Here is a 15,665-nt window from a genome sequence, read left to right on the forward strand (position 1 = left end):
TCTACAACCCATTTATAAATTTCATGTTATCAGTCTTGTAGGTATAAGATGAAATCTTAGAGTTAACTTGCACTTCTCTTATTAGTGATTGTGTATCATTTTTTCATATGGTGATTTACAATTGGCTTTTATTTTTCATTTAAAACTGACTATTTGTGTCCTTTGATTCATTATCTATGGCTATTTCCCCCCTGGTTTTAAACTTTTATCTGTCTTGCTACCAAAACTTATTTCTGATTTTTCCTTTAATGTTAACTAAAAAAAATAAATACTGGGTTCAAAGTCAACTGCTTTTTTTTTTAATTTTTAATTTAGAATATTTTTCCATGGTTACATGATTCATGATTCTCCCCTCACTTTTTTCTCCCCCCCTCCCCCTGCAGAAGCTGACAAGTAGTTCCATAGGTTATACGTGTATCATTTTTCAAAACCTATTTCCATGTTATTCATATGTGCAGTAGAGTGATATAAAAATCCTAATCATATCCCTATTGAACTATGTGATCAATCATATTTTTTTCTTTTGCATTTCTGCTCCCACAGTTCTATCTCTGGATATGGCTAGTGTTCTTTCTTATAAGTTCCTCTGGATTGTCCTGGGTCATTGCATCACTGCTAGTAGAGAAATCCATTACATTCAACTGTGCCACAGTGTATCAGTCTCTGTGTACAATGTTTTCCTGGCTCTGCTCCTTTCGCTCTGCATCACTTCTTGGAGGTTGTTCCAGTCTCCATGGGATTCCTCCACTTTATTATTCCTTTGAGCACAATAGTATTCCATCACCAACATATACCACAATTTGTTCAGCCATTCCCCAATTGATGGGCATCCCCTCGTTTTCCAGTTTTTGGCCACCACAAAGAGTGCAGTTATGAATATTCTTGGACAAGTCTTTTTCCGTATTATCTCTTGGGGGTACAACCCCAGTAGTGCTATGGCTGGGTTCCAAAGTCAATTGTTCAACAAGTTGCCTGTTTTTTTTAAAAATTGCCTAAATCTTTTCGTATCCTCTAGGTGTCAGTATAGATCTGTGAAATATAATAATGGGGACAGAGGGGGAGAATTTTACTCAGATAGTGGGCTTCCAAGGGTTATGACAGTGTTGTTTTTTAACTAATTCCCAAATGAGGAACTAACATTTTTTTTAAATGAAAAAATTTTAATGTTATTGCATTAAAGCATAGGACTGAAAGATTGTAGTTGTGGATTGTTTTTCTGAACTTGTTTTGTCTTTTAAAGATCATTTTCTTTCTAAACAAAAAAAAATCTTTTTAAGTCAATATTTGAAATTAATATTTCCAGAATAAATTCTGAAAAGGATGCTGGATTTGATTACAAATTTGTTCTCCCAAATGTTTCTGAAGGAAATGTAGTGATCATTGTTGAAATGACATAGTTATGATGAGCTATGAAATTTTTGACAATCTATTTGTTGTATTGGTTTTGTAGGGTCGCATCTTTCGTGACTTCTCTCTCCCTGAAATTAGCCCAGCAGAACGAACAGCCTTATATGTGGCTACGGTAGAAACCCTGGCCCGGTTACATTCACTGAACATACAGACCTTGGGTCTGGAAGGATATGGTAAAGGAGAAGGGTACTGCAAGAGACAGGTAATGTAGGCTTCTTCTCAATTTCATAGTGACCACAGGCCACAATATTTGATGTATTTGGAAAGAATGTGTGTTGTTATTAAAAATATGAGCCTAGAAAAAGGTCTGGTGATTTAAATTATATTCTGAGTTTTAACATTAAACCTCAGAACAGACTTTATTTTTTCTTCACATAAAGGGAACATTTAAAAATTTCAGTTCAAGCAATAATTCTAAGAAATTTCTGCAACTGGCTCCATATAGCTAAAGGCAGGTTGGAAATTGTATTATAAATGAGATTTGGCCATTTAGTTTATTTACATGTGGACTGTGGACCAGGGCAGAGAAGAGACTTTGAGCCTTCTAATCTCTGCCTTCATTAGTAGAGCCCCTCCCATTTACTGATCTTCCTGACTCGTTCCCTAAGGGTGAGCAAACCCCTTCTTACTCTCAAGGATGCTTATCTCCCAGTGATACTGAACCTTACAACTCCTAGAAAACAAACCCTGTCTTTCTTAACCCTGCTGCCCAATCCCTGATTAACCCATCTTAACTATATCCCTGCAGGGTTCCACTTCACATCTGCCTGCCCCTTTCACTATACTGTTATGGGGAATATTGATCTATTATTAATAGGTGCTGATACTTATTGATAAGCTATTGCTTATAGGGAGATTCCGTTGATGTCAGTTGAGGAACTCAGCTAGATTAACAGTTGAAGAACTTAGTTGATGACCAGTTATTTAAAAAAAAATATTTATTTAACTATAGAGATTCAGAGAAAGGAAAAGGAAATAGAAAGGTAGGAAATATATTGATAATAGGTCTACAGGCCCTAATTCTAAATTATCTCTCTGTAAACCCGGATCCCAATCTTTTCCACAAGGAAATTCTTCTTATCTGATGAAATCAGATCTAACCTATATTATAATTCTCTCTGATTACCTTACTCTATAACAAGAAATTTCTTATTAGTTCTTTTCCTCTTTCTCCTTCCATCTTCTGGCAATAACTGAGACTTGGCTTCTCTTGAATGACACTGCTTTCCAGGTCATCCTTACCAGTATTTAGTTGCACCTTCTTTCCTACCCCTTGACTCACTGTTCCAAATGACTGAGTCAGAAAACAGCTGCCCCCTCCATTGCCCTTCTAGGCTCTCTTTCTTCAGCTGGTACTGAGCAACCTCTCCTCACCTGAGGTTCTCTCTATTCAAACTTGTCACTTACTGACTGTTCCAGATCCCACCAATTGTTTTGTGCCAACCCCTAGGACACTCCTCCTCTTTTTGATGTGTTCAATATCTGGCTCACCATTCTCCATTCTCTCTCCATTCCAATGTCCACCTTCATAATAGAAGAATTCAATAAACACATTAATATTACCTAGAATAATTTGCAGTTTTTAATCCACTTTTCTCCCATATCATACTCCCTCACTATATCACATCTACATGGAGGGATGATCATGTGTCCACTATTCACAAATGTTCCAGTTCTATATTCAAGAACTCTGAAATTCTGTCATTTTGTCATAGTCCTTTATCATTCCACTTTTCCCTATGCCTTTCTTTTTCCTAAATCTTTCTGCTGCCCCCACACTGAATTTTATGTCCTCAGAGGAGACCCCTCCTATTCTGTCTGTATTCTCTTCCTTTTCTCAACCTCATCTCTTGGGGAACCAGTTTACCTCAACACTATCCTTCTCTTGAAACCCTTGCTCCCTTGTTATGGACTCACCCCCTTCCAAGCCCCAGCCCTGGATTATTCCTATCATATCCTTTGTTTCTACTTAGAGCTGGAAGAGTTTGTGCAACTGCTTTCTGGGTTCACTACAAAGTTATGTCATCTTATTTCAATACACCCTCAGTCCAACCAGGCAGTCCTCCTGCCTAAGAGATTCCTTACCTCCCACGGGGCTGTTCCAAACATTTTCTCAAGACTTTCAAGTCACCATAGCCTTTCTCTTCATCTCTTCATAGTTCAACAACATTGAGGTCATTCACTTCAGACTCCCTTTCCTGCATCTTAACATCCTTGTAGCATTCTTCTTCTCTACCTTGGAGTCAGGAAGAACTGAGTTCAAATCCTTCCTCTGATATTTACTAAATGTGTGACCCTAGGGAAGTCACTTAACCTTGCACCTTCAGTTTCCTCATCTGTAAAATGAGAAGATTGAATTTGATGACTTCTGACTTTCCCTTCTATCTCTAAATCTATAATTTTATGATCTCTTCCTTTATTCTAGCTTCTAGAGAAAAGGGGACTCTTTTTGCTAAGCAAGGCCAATCCTTCTACACATGCCTTAAACTGGCCCTCTTCACTCTCCAGTATTCAGTTTCCTTCATTTACAGATTGGTTTCTACTACCAACAAACATGCACAGCTCTTTCCCATCTTTAATTTTTTAAAATTCACTGTGTCCTACATCCCTGCTAGCTTTTATTGTATTTCTCTCTTTTCCTTATCAGCTAAACTCCTAGAAAAAAGTCATCTACACTTTGTCTCCTCTTTATTTTTTGCTCTTTTTCATCTGTTTATTCATTATTTATTCGACTGAAACTATTCTGTTCAAAGTTATCAGTGATCTATAATCCCAAAACCTAATGGCTTTTTCTCAGTACTTAAGCTTCTTGATATTTCTGGACCATTTGACAATGCTGACCACTTTGTCCTCCTGGATAGTCTTTCTTCTCTCTGGATTTTTTGTGACACTTCTTTTTTCCTAGGCCTCCTCCTACCTGTATAACTGGTTCTCCTCAGTTTTCTTGGCTGGATTATCATCCATGTTAACCCCACAAGCTGTGGATGAATCCTAAAACTGGGCCCTCCTCTTCTTTTTAAATAGTTCTTTACTTGGCGATCTTGTCACCTTCCATGAATTCGCCTCTATACAGATGATTCTCAGATCCTTCTATCTAGCCCCAATCTTTCTTGTGACTTCCAGTCCTGTGTCACAAACTGCCTGTGGAGCATTTTTCACTGGAGGAGGTCCCTGAAGGAGGACTTTCCTGCATGCGCATGCACATATCACACACTCATCTGTAACTGATGTCTCCCCTGTCAGAATAGAAGTTCCTTAGAAGTACATACTGCCTCACTTTTGTCTTAGCAATGTTGTGACTGGTACATAGTAAACAATTAATAAATGCTTGACAAATTCAGTGAATGGCTCCTTTTCTGCATAAAGTCCAGAAGTATTTATAAGTATCAACTATATACCCTCAACTGGATTCGGTAAAGTAGAGGATGTTAAACAAATAGAAAATAAATTTCTGTCTGGAAGGAGTATCTGATCTTATTGTGAAAACTAAAGGCCATATGGGGACTGTGATTTGGACTCTGTGGAGAATCTTGATGCTATCTTGGCTGGCATTTTTGGTACGAATGTATTCAGGAAGACTCCATGGATGGTCTCAGTGAGTGACTCCTGATTAGAAAGCTGGGGGAACATCCCTGAACTCCATCCTTTTTTAAGTAATGCTTTCCAGCCCCTCTTCTCTTTTGAGGGTAATTATTATTCACACAAATAGGTAATTGCATCTTCTACTCTCTAGTTTAATAATCTTGGGCAAACAATTTCCTTACATTTGGCCAAAGGGGTGATTAAATTAAATGGTCTCTGAGACTTCTTCCAGATCTTAATTGTGTGATCTTTTGAACATACATGAGATGACTAGAAAATCATATAGGAGGGTATATAATCACATGTTAAATTTTGTGGTATGCCCCCAAAATACCTGTGGCAGTTTAGGGAACAGAAAAATCAGTATAAGCTATTATATTCAAAATATTTCCATGGAAAAGGTGAAACTTGATATGATTCTTTAAGAATAAATTTTAGAGTGATGGAGAGGAAGGGAATCAATATGTCAGTGAGAGAAATAGCATGAGCAAAGATGTGGAGGCCTATATAAAAGCATGTCATTAAGGACATTGGCTTGAATCAAGCAGAAGGTAAAAGAGAAATGAGACATGGAGATTTATAGCTAAAATTTCTAGAGAAGACTGAAAGCTAAGCTGTGGAATGGAGCATTGATCAATTGATAGAAGGAGCCATTTTTGATGCTTTAATGGGGAGGGGCTGGGTTTTATATGATTTAAGTTGCATTTTAAGAAGTATCACTGAGAGGGGCATCTGGGTAGCTCAGTGGATTGAGAGGCAGGTCTACAGATGAAAGGTCCTGGGTTCAAATGTGTCCTCAGACACTTCCTAACTGGGTGATTCTGGGCAAGTCACTTAACCCACATTGCCTAGCCCTTACCACGCTGCTGCCTTAGAACCAATGCACAGTATTGATTCTAAGATGAAGGTAAGGGTTTAAAAAAAAAAGTGTTACTGAGCAAAATAATAGGATAAATGTGAGAATCAAAAAGATTGGATATAGGGAAACCATTCAGAAAGTTAAAAGTTTGAGATAATGAGGGTTCAGGGATCCAAACTCTGAGTACTTGCTCAGAGTAATTTTGCTCCCTTTTCAGGATAGCTATGGCAATAACCAATAAGAAAACATTTTGTTTTCAATTGGTGAAGTTTTTTTAAGTGAAGAAATTAAACTAATTTGGAGACAAATACCGCAAATACCTTGGTCTTGACAGAGGCTATCTTGTAACTAAAGTAGTAAAATAGTTTAAATTGCCATTTAGTCATGTTCCCCTAATTTTACATTTCAATAAATAGTCATTGCTGTCATTGTTCTTTAAAAAATCAATTATTAGTCTAGCCACATTGGAATTGAACATTGTTAACTCAGAAGTTATACAATTGATTTTTTAGTGATTGACTTAAAAAAATAACTTTTTGTAATGAATTTATTTAGTTACAAACTTTCTAAAAACATCCACCTGTTGTTACCTTATTATACATTTACATAATGTCCTCCATGACCCATAGTAAATGTCTTATAAAAACATTCTAAAAAGATAACAGAATGAAATTTTTTTTCAAATATAAAAAACCTAAATACACGTGACAAATGCCTTACAAGCATCCTAGAAAGACAAATTAATAGTGGGAAAGTATTTCTAGGAATACATTATTTCATAGTTCCTGTTTGTCTTCAGTCAACTAGCCAGTTTACATTAAGCGCCAATCACATGAATATTTAATACTGTGCTCAGTACTTTGGGTTACCTGGCCATAGAAACACAGTGCTATGTTTAGTAGTGAAATCAAGTGTAATATAATTAAAATTTATTTATATATTAGAATGTCTGTAACTTTTAATTTTTAAAAACAACCTATCTATTGCAGGTATTAACATGGACAAAGCAGTATCAGGCTGCTGCTCATCAGACTATTCCTGCTATGAACCAACTCTCCGCCTGGTTAATGGAGAACTTACCAGATCAGGACCAGGAGCAAAATTTGATTCACGGGGACTTTAAAATAGATAACTTGATTTTCCATCCAAGAGAGGTACTACAAATACTGTTGTACATTAAACTGAGTTGGAGCTATCTCTGGGCAAAATCTAAAATAGGGGCTTCTGTCCTTCCTTACACTCCCAGAATCATCACCAGTCAAAATATTTATTGTAAGAGAGCAAAAATATCAAGGCATTGGTGCATTCCTGAATGTAAGATAAAAACTAAGTCTCTAGTAATGCTGGTAATATAATTAGCCTTATAGGCTGTAGTGGCCAGGATGGTGAGGGAACTTGGAACCATGCTTTAAGGTGATGAATTGAAGAAATGAGAGATGTTTAGTTTAGGCTTGAGAAAAGGTGATAGGAGAGGGACATTTAAGTATTCAAAAGGCTTGGATGTGAAAGAGACATTCATTAGATTTGTTCTGCTTGGTCCCAGAGGACAGAACCAGGAGAGTGAATGGAAATTGCCAGACAGATTTCATCTTTATGTTTTTAAAAATAAATTCCCTTAGAATGGAAGTTCTTCCATAGTAGAACAGATTCTCTAGGGAAGGCAGGGGACTCACATGCACCTTCAGTTTTTAGTTTTAGTTAAATTTTAGTTTTTAACTAATTTCTGGCCTTTGTCTATAATACTGATAAATACTTATTCAAAGGACAAACAATTCCTACTCTTGGTTGGGTTACTGATCTTGCTTTAAGACAACTCAATGAGTGTTAACCTAGTAAACCAAAAGGTAAAATATCTTTGCAAATTTTCAACTTAAAACTACTGAATAGTTTACTTTCTTGACTACACAATATATTATATAATACAGTCTAGTGTCTTTAAAGTGCCAAACTCTGTATCCCCCCTCATAGTTGTTGCATGTATTTCATATTCTGAGGACTTTGGGGAAAAGCTGTAAAATCATTTCTGTGAGACTAAAAGAATTCTGATCAATTCAGTGACCAACTACAATTCCAAGGGACTAATAATAATGCTGGCTACCACTTCCTGAAAAAGAAGTGATGAGCTCAATATAAAATGAGATAAATTTTTTAGGGGGGCCAGTATGGAAATTTGTTTTGCAGGACTATATATTAGTTATAAGGATTTTGTTTTTGTTTTCTCTTTTTTTTCCCAGTGAATGGGAAAGGGGTAAAGGGGGGGGGGGGGTGTAAATACCTATTAATTAAAATAAGTAAAATTTAAAAATTAGAAAAAATTTTAATATCTTAATTGTTAATGAGCCTAATGTTGAACAAATAATAGATCCCTTACAAACACTACAGGCCCAGCAATCAATAGAAGGATAATTAGAGCTCATCTACACAAATTTAAGCATTTTATTTTTAATACCTTTTATTTTAAAGGGGAAGCAAATCCTTATTTCAAAGGGCTTACTTCCTAATGGCAGTATTTTAGGAAATAACAAGTTAACAGGATGAGGCAGCATTTTGGGGAAAATGACCTTTTTACCCTCTGAAATCATACTAACTTATTTCTACCTATTCTACTTTCTTGTAGGTCTGGTCCTGCAGACAATAATCTTCCTATCTATATAGTAAATTCTCCTTACTTTTGAAAGAAAGGAAAAAATCTAGACAATATATCTCTATATTAATAGTATTACTTGCAGAATAAGTACTGAATACACAACTCAAAAAATTTAAGGATTGATAATAATAGAGTATGAATCTTGAAGGCCAGAACACTTGAATTTGAATCTTGCTTGAGATACTTACTAGTTGTATGAACCTGGGCAAGTCACTTATCCTCTATCTGTTCTCCTTCTCTGTAAATCAGTGATAATAATAGATTATAGTAGGTAATAATAATAATAATAATAATAATAATAATAATGGATAGCAATAATCTGTTTCTCTACTTCATAGGAATGTTGTGAGGATCAAGTGAGATAATGGATGTGAATCATTTTTTTTTAAACCCTTACCTTCTGTCTTGGAGTCAATACTGTGTATTGTCTGGAAGGCAGAAGAATGGTAAGGGCTAGGCAATGGGGGTCAAGTGACTTGCCCAGGGTCACACAGCTGGGAAGTGTCTGAGGCCAGATTTGAACCTAGGACCTCCAGTCTCTAGGCCTGGTTCTCAATCCACTGAGCTACCCAGCTGCCCCCTAGGGAATCATTTTTTAAGAAATTCCAAGTAGCAATAAATATCAAATACTGTTTTTCCTTATAAAATTAAAGTGGCTATATAATTACCATTTTCCTTGGGCAGAATGTGAGATAGTATGAGAAGTTATTATGCTTAGAAACCACAGGAAGGCCAGCCAATATTCTCTACTAATATTTTGCCTGTTTCAAGAACATTATTAACTGTTTCATGTCTATCAATAAACACCTACTGTGTTCCATTGTATTAAGTGCTATTAAAAGCAACAAAAGGATATCCCCACCCTCCAGGAACTCATATTCTAATATGAGAAAACATGTAAACAAATATATGTACATATGAACAAGCTATTTACAGGATAAATAGGATATAATTAAGAGGGGGAAAGTGTAAGTCTCTCTTTCACATCACAGGGATTAGATCTAAGTAAAAATCTGAGTAAAATTTTTTGACTGTCCCTTTGTACCAAAAAAGAAGTCTTAATTTTTTCTTTTTCTTTTATGGGGTGTTTACAGTAAAAGAAATTATGTATATTTATGGTATTAAAAGACAAAATACATTAATATTATACAATACTTTCTCAAACTGTACTATAAAGAAGTAATCATGAAAACAGCCTGGTACTGGCTAAGAAATAGAATGGTGGATCAATGGAATAGATTAGATACATGACCTTAGTAATCTAGTGTTTGATAAACCCAACGATCTCAACTTTGGGGATAAGAACTCACTATTTGACAAAAACTGCAGGGAAAATTAGAAAATAGTCTGACAGAAACTAGGTGTAAACCAATATCTCACACCCTGTACCAAGATCAGGTTGAAAGGAGTATATCATTTAGACATAAAAGAGGATAACCTAAGTACATGAGGAGAACATAGAATACTTTACCTGTCAGATCTATGGAGAAGAGAAAAATTTATGATGAAACAAGAGATAGAGAACATTACAAGATGCAAAATGAATAATTTTGATTATATTACATTTAAAATTAAAATTAAAGTGTATACAAACAAAACCAATATAACTAAGATTAGAAAGGAAACAACAAACTTAAAAATTTTACAGCATTTTTTCTGCTATTATATATTACTATACATATATTTTATTCATTTCTGAATTTCTAATCCTTTTCAGTGTCATCTGCTGGCCTTTGTATGTTGTGTGCAGCTTCCATAAAGCTCCCTCAAAATTCCCACATAATTTCTTAGGCCGACCCTCAATATATCAGAACCACAATAGGGGAAGCAACGATGTTGATGGGATACTTGTACTAGTTTGAGAGGAGTTAAGAAATGCTTACTAAGGTGAAATTTTAGGTGGAGCTTTAAGGATCCAGAGAGGGCAGTATGCAGAGCAGAGGAGGAAGAACATTCTGGCATGGCAGGAGAGTCAGAGACAATGCCCAGAGCAGAGGCAGAGTGTCTTGTGAGTGGAACAGCAAGGTGCCCAGTGTCATTGGGTCAGACTACATGGGTGGAGTAAGGCATAAGAAGTCTGGAAGGAAGGGGGAGGGTATAGGTTAGGAAGGGCCTTGAGTGATAGAAAAATAAAATACTTGCCTTCAGAAAGCTTAAAGTCTGGTTGGGAAGAAAAATGTATTTCTATTGAATACCATAAAACCATGAATGCTAGAATGAGTGGTAGAAACTAGTAGTGCTTGGAGAATCCCCAGAAAAGCCTGATTTCCAGTGAGAGTTGGTATTGTTTAGAGATGTTTAGCCACAGGTTTTCCTAACATGATTTTAGCCCGTATCTTAAGCTTCATTTCACACAAATTCCAGGGGGAGCTTTTTTTGTGGTTATTTAGAGGTATCTAAGAATAACAAAATATAGCGTTTGCCTTTTTATCTCGCCTTTGGTCTCTCATCTACACCCTTCTTTGTTTAATGATCTATTTGTATTATCATTATGATTTTTTTAAAAGATGAAATGATCAGAACACTAGAATTAGAGGAGGGCTAAAAAAAACAAGAGTTTGGATGTATTTCACAAACAGGATAAATGGACCCTTTATTCAAGAACTGATTCTTTCTTTCTGTCTGTCTATATGCATGTATTGAGGCTGTTTATACTCCCAGGATGTGCTGTTGAGGTTCATTCAGCCTTCCCTTGCTACATATGTGTATACATACAGTCATACAGTGTATATGCATATGTTTTTCCTAGATAAAACAATTATAAACTTTGTAAGAAGATATCACTCCCTTTGACTGCTCTACCCCCTTGATTAATAAATGCTAATTTACTTTTTTTTTTTTAACTTTTACTTTCTGTCTTGGTAATAACTAAGACAGAGGGCAAGAGCGAGGCAAACAGGGTTGTGACGTGCCCAGGGTCACCCAGCTAGGAAGTGTTTGAGGCCAGATTTGAACCCAGGTTCTACTGACTTCAGGCCTGGAACTCTTATCTATTTTGCCACCTAGCTGACCCATGGTTGACTTTTAAAAATCAATGCATCACTACATATAGAAATCCATGTTTTCAATAAATCTTGGGTATTTTCCAAGGCTGTGTAGCAAACTCTTTTTATGCCTCCCCACCCCCCAAAAAAAAACTTTAATAAAGGAGTGGCCTTGAGGGGAAATCTGACACATTTAGGAGAGGAGGAAGATTAGGTGAAGAGAATGGAAACACAAAGGAAAAACAATTCAGTTCTCCTCTATTTATATGGGAAATATTTGCTTAAATACACAAAGGCTCTATGATTTTCTTAATATGATGAATTCCAAACATGAGAACAGTCCACCAGTGTAGGTACCCATCACACTCCACCTCTGGCTTGGTAGATTAGGCCTAAGGAGTTGATTAAGACACTGTGCCAGTACTAAGTGTCATAGGTTAGATTCTCACCCAGCTCTTCCAGGCTCCAAGGCCTGCATTCTACTCTCTAGACCATTGCTACCTTCTTTGGCAATATTTAGACCACATTTTATTCTCACATTTCCATAGCACTGTGGTTTAATTGCTAATTTGAAATAAATACAATTCAAGAGAAGCATATTAAGTTCTCATAATATAAAAAAAACATTCTTTTATGGGAGAGATAAGGACAAAAAGGACAGTTTCTACCCCCCAAGTAATTCCTAATATTTTCTCCTTTATTAGGAGTAGAAAAGATTCAAATTCACTAAAAATTTATTAAGTGGCTATTGTGTTCAAGACAGAGAAGCAAAACATTGGATATATCCCATTTCTTTTCATCATTTCTCTTGACACACTTGAACTTTTTTCCCTCCGTGTGAAGTTACTAGTTTTTGTAGTTCTATAAAGTAGTTGGATAGATTGATTGTATGATTGTATGATGTTGAATAACTAAACTAATGTTGATGTTATTGTCATTTTTATTATATTAGCTTGTTCTACCCATGATCAATGAATATTGTTTCCAAAACTAAGCAATAATAGGGGAACTGGAAAGAATACTAATTGAAAAGTCAGAGAACCTGGATTCAAAAAATGGACTTTTCCATTCTCTGATCTTAAGCAAATCAGAACTATAAGACTTGGTTTTTTAACTGTAAAATGAGGATAAAACTAGTGCAATAAAATTTCTTTTTAAAAGTATTATTATCAGCTCTTTTTACCTCATCCATATGGTATGGCTATGTAATAAGTTCCAGGTTGATAGGGATTTGAATAACTCATCCAAAATTATGCTTTTCTGTATATATCAATATTTGAATGATTATAAAACGTTACAAGGAAAGCTGAGCATTGCAGAATCAATTCTTTTGAATTGTGGTGTTGGAGAAGACTTTTGAGAGTCTGTCAGACAATAGTAATATCAAGTCAATCAACATTTAAAGAAATTAAATCAGACTTTTCAATATAAGGTCAAATACAGAAGGTTGAACACGTCAGCCACATAATGAGAAGTCAGGACTCATTGGAAAAGACCTTTATGTTGGGAAATATTAAAAGCAAAAGGAGAAAAGTAACAGAGGATGGGATGGATAGTATCATGGAAACAACAAGCATGAATGTGGACAGACTGAGGGATAGTGGAAGACAGAAGGACCTGATGTGCTATGGTCCATGGGAGTCACAAAGTGTTAAACATGACTGAACAACAAAAATAATAGAAAACATATATATTGCACTTACTGTGTGCCAGGCACTGTGCTGAGTGCTTTACAATTATTATCTCATTTGAGCCTCACAATAACTCTGGGAAGCAAGCGTGGTTATTATCCCCATTTCACAGATGAGGAAATTGATGCAGACAGTAGTTAATGACTTGCCCCGAGTCACTCAATTAGTAAATATCTGAGACCACCTTTGAACTCAGAACTTCCTGCTTCTAGGTCCAGAACTCTCTCCTCTTTACTTCCTACCTACCTTTTTATACAGTACATAGTACTGTGAATTAAAATGAACAATTAATCTATAAACTGTATTTTAGCCAATCAATAAACCTTTTTATGTGTGCAGAAATATTTCAACAGGTTTGGATAATCTACCAACTAGTAAGACAGAGTGGTCAGTAGAGTAATTGTAATCAAACTAGGGTAGTCAGTCCTATATTAATTGAGAGAGAGCCATCTCAAAATGTAATTGCAAGGATCAGAACAACCTTTATTTTTTAGCAAAGAAATGATGAATGTATACATATTTATTCAATTTATTTATCTTTTTAAAAGCCAGTTTGAAGTTGTAACTTATTAAGACTCCTGCCTGTTTTTAATTAAAGGCTCGTGTAATAGCGGTTCTGGACTGGGAGCTTTCAACAATCGGCCACCCTTTATCAGACTTGGCATACTTTTCCTCCTTCTTCTTTTGGCCTAGGAACATTCCAGTGTTAAATAAAAGCAATAACTTGCAACTTACTGCAGGTAAGAAAGCGAAGCTTTGCACAACTGACTTAATTTAAGATTTATTCATTTTTTGTAACTAATGTTTCAATAATAAGACAGATTTAGATTTTTAATCTCTGACTAATTTGTAAGTTTTTATTCATAGATTTCACTGAACTTATATCTAAATTTTAGCCTAAGAATAAGATTAATAAAGAACCGATTTTGTTCAGTTGTATTCTTTCTGAAAGTCCATTTTTAATAATAGTTGCAAAATCTGGTCTAGTATATTTAATGTGTTTAGTTAGCCAAAGATTAGGAAAACTATTGTTACATGGTTTGATGTACTTACTTTAAAACAAAAATATGTATGTGATAATATGCCATTCCTAAATACATATCATAGTTTCTTAGATGAATATAATGTGCTATTTTTACAGGGATACCATCCATGGAAGAACTGGCTTTAATTTATTGTCGTTACAGAGGAATTAGCCCTATACTTCCTAACTGGAACTTCTTTCTTGCTCTTTCATGTTTCAAATTAGCTGGAATAATGCAGGTAATTATTTAGTTTATAACATGCAAAGATTAACATTTAATAATTTTTAAAATTTAAGTTCTTTGGATCTAGGTGGTGCAGTAGATAGAATGCTGAACCTGAAGTTGGGAAAACCTAAATTCAAATCTGGCCTCAGATATTAGTAGTGACCCTGAGCAAGTCACTTAAAATTTTGTAGGGCTCTATTTCTCCATGTGTAAAATGCACCTATCTTCTAGGATTGTTATGAGGATAAAATGAGATATTTGAAGAATGTTTTGCACATCTTAAAGTACAGGTATTTCTTCCACATCACTCTTCTCCAAAATTATATGGATTTTATTTGGTATTTACTTATCTCTGTACATATATATTTTGTACATTTACATACATGCATATGTCGTTTTCTCATGATGGAAAGGAGAACAGTGGCTTTTTCATATTTCTCATTGTACCCCCAGCTCTTTAACACAGTACCTGTTGCATAGTAAGCACTTATAAATGCAATGCAATGGAAAAATGGGTTCATTTTTTAACTTCAGTATCTTTCAACTGTAAAATGGGAACAGTAATGGCACCTCACAAAATTGTTGGGAGGAACAAATGAGATAGTGTGTGTAAAGTGTTATACAAACTTTAAAATGATATGTAAATGTCAGCTGTTATTATTGGCTAAGTACTTAACAGAAGCAATTCCAAGATAAATTGTGCTAAAATAGCCACTAAGGTCTTTCTAAGTCTAGGATTCTATTACTCAAAAATAAGTAGTGCATTTCTGATAATATATCATTGAAATAATGATCCCCAAGTATGGAAAGAAAAGGAAGATAGGAAGCAGCTTAGGAGCCATAGAGGAAAAGCAAGAAAAGGTTGGGGGGAAAATAAGAATTTTTTCCTAGTTTTTAAGCATTCATGCATTCTCTGTCTACTTTTATCAGTAATCTCCATTACATGTCATTTTATCCCAATCCTTCAAAAAGGGTAGATGCCTTGGACAGTGAGTTCCTGAAAATAGATCTTAGAAAATCTTCATAAATCTAACAGTTTCAACAATTGGATTTCAGATGGAATTTTAATGGAAAAGAATTTTTCATTTCATAAAGAAGCTTCAGTGAGTGCATTTGCTTTTTAAAAAAAAGCTAGGTCAAAATGAAAAATATCAAAGAAGGATGATTAAAATGTGTATGTTAATCATAAATAGTTTCTTTAGAAATTAATTTCACCTAAATTACCAACATAGAATTAGAAAA

General features: G+C 35.2%; 1 protein-coding gene across 1 annotated transcript in view; it reads left to right on the forward strand.

Annotated features, from left to right (window-relative positions):
- Positions 1-15,665, forward strand: part of ACAD11 (acyl-CoA dehydrogenase family member 11) — an 87,873-nt gene that overhangs the window by 11,581 nt on the left and 60,627 nt on the right. The window contains exons 4-7 of the mRNA XM_001369357.4: positions 1,451-1,612; positions 6,841-7,005; positions 13,772-13,913; positions 14,315-14,436. Of these exons, the coding sequence (XP_001369394.2) occupies positions 1,451-1,612; positions 6,841-7,005; positions 13,772-13,913; positions 14,315-14,436 (591 nt within the window). The remainder of the gene's footprint in view (positions 1-1,450; positions 1,613-6,840; positions 7,006-13,771; positions 13,914-14,314; positions 14,437-15,665) is intronic.

The sequence above is a fragment of the Monodelphis domestica genome, chromosome 5, assembly GCF_027887165.1.
Source record: "Monodelphis domestica isolate mMonDom1 chromosome 5, mMonDom1.pri, whole genome shotgun sequence".
NCBI classification, from domain to species: domain Eukaryota; kingdom Metazoa; phylum Chordata; class Mammalia; order Didelphimorphia; family Didelphidae; genus Monodelphis; species Monodelphis domestica.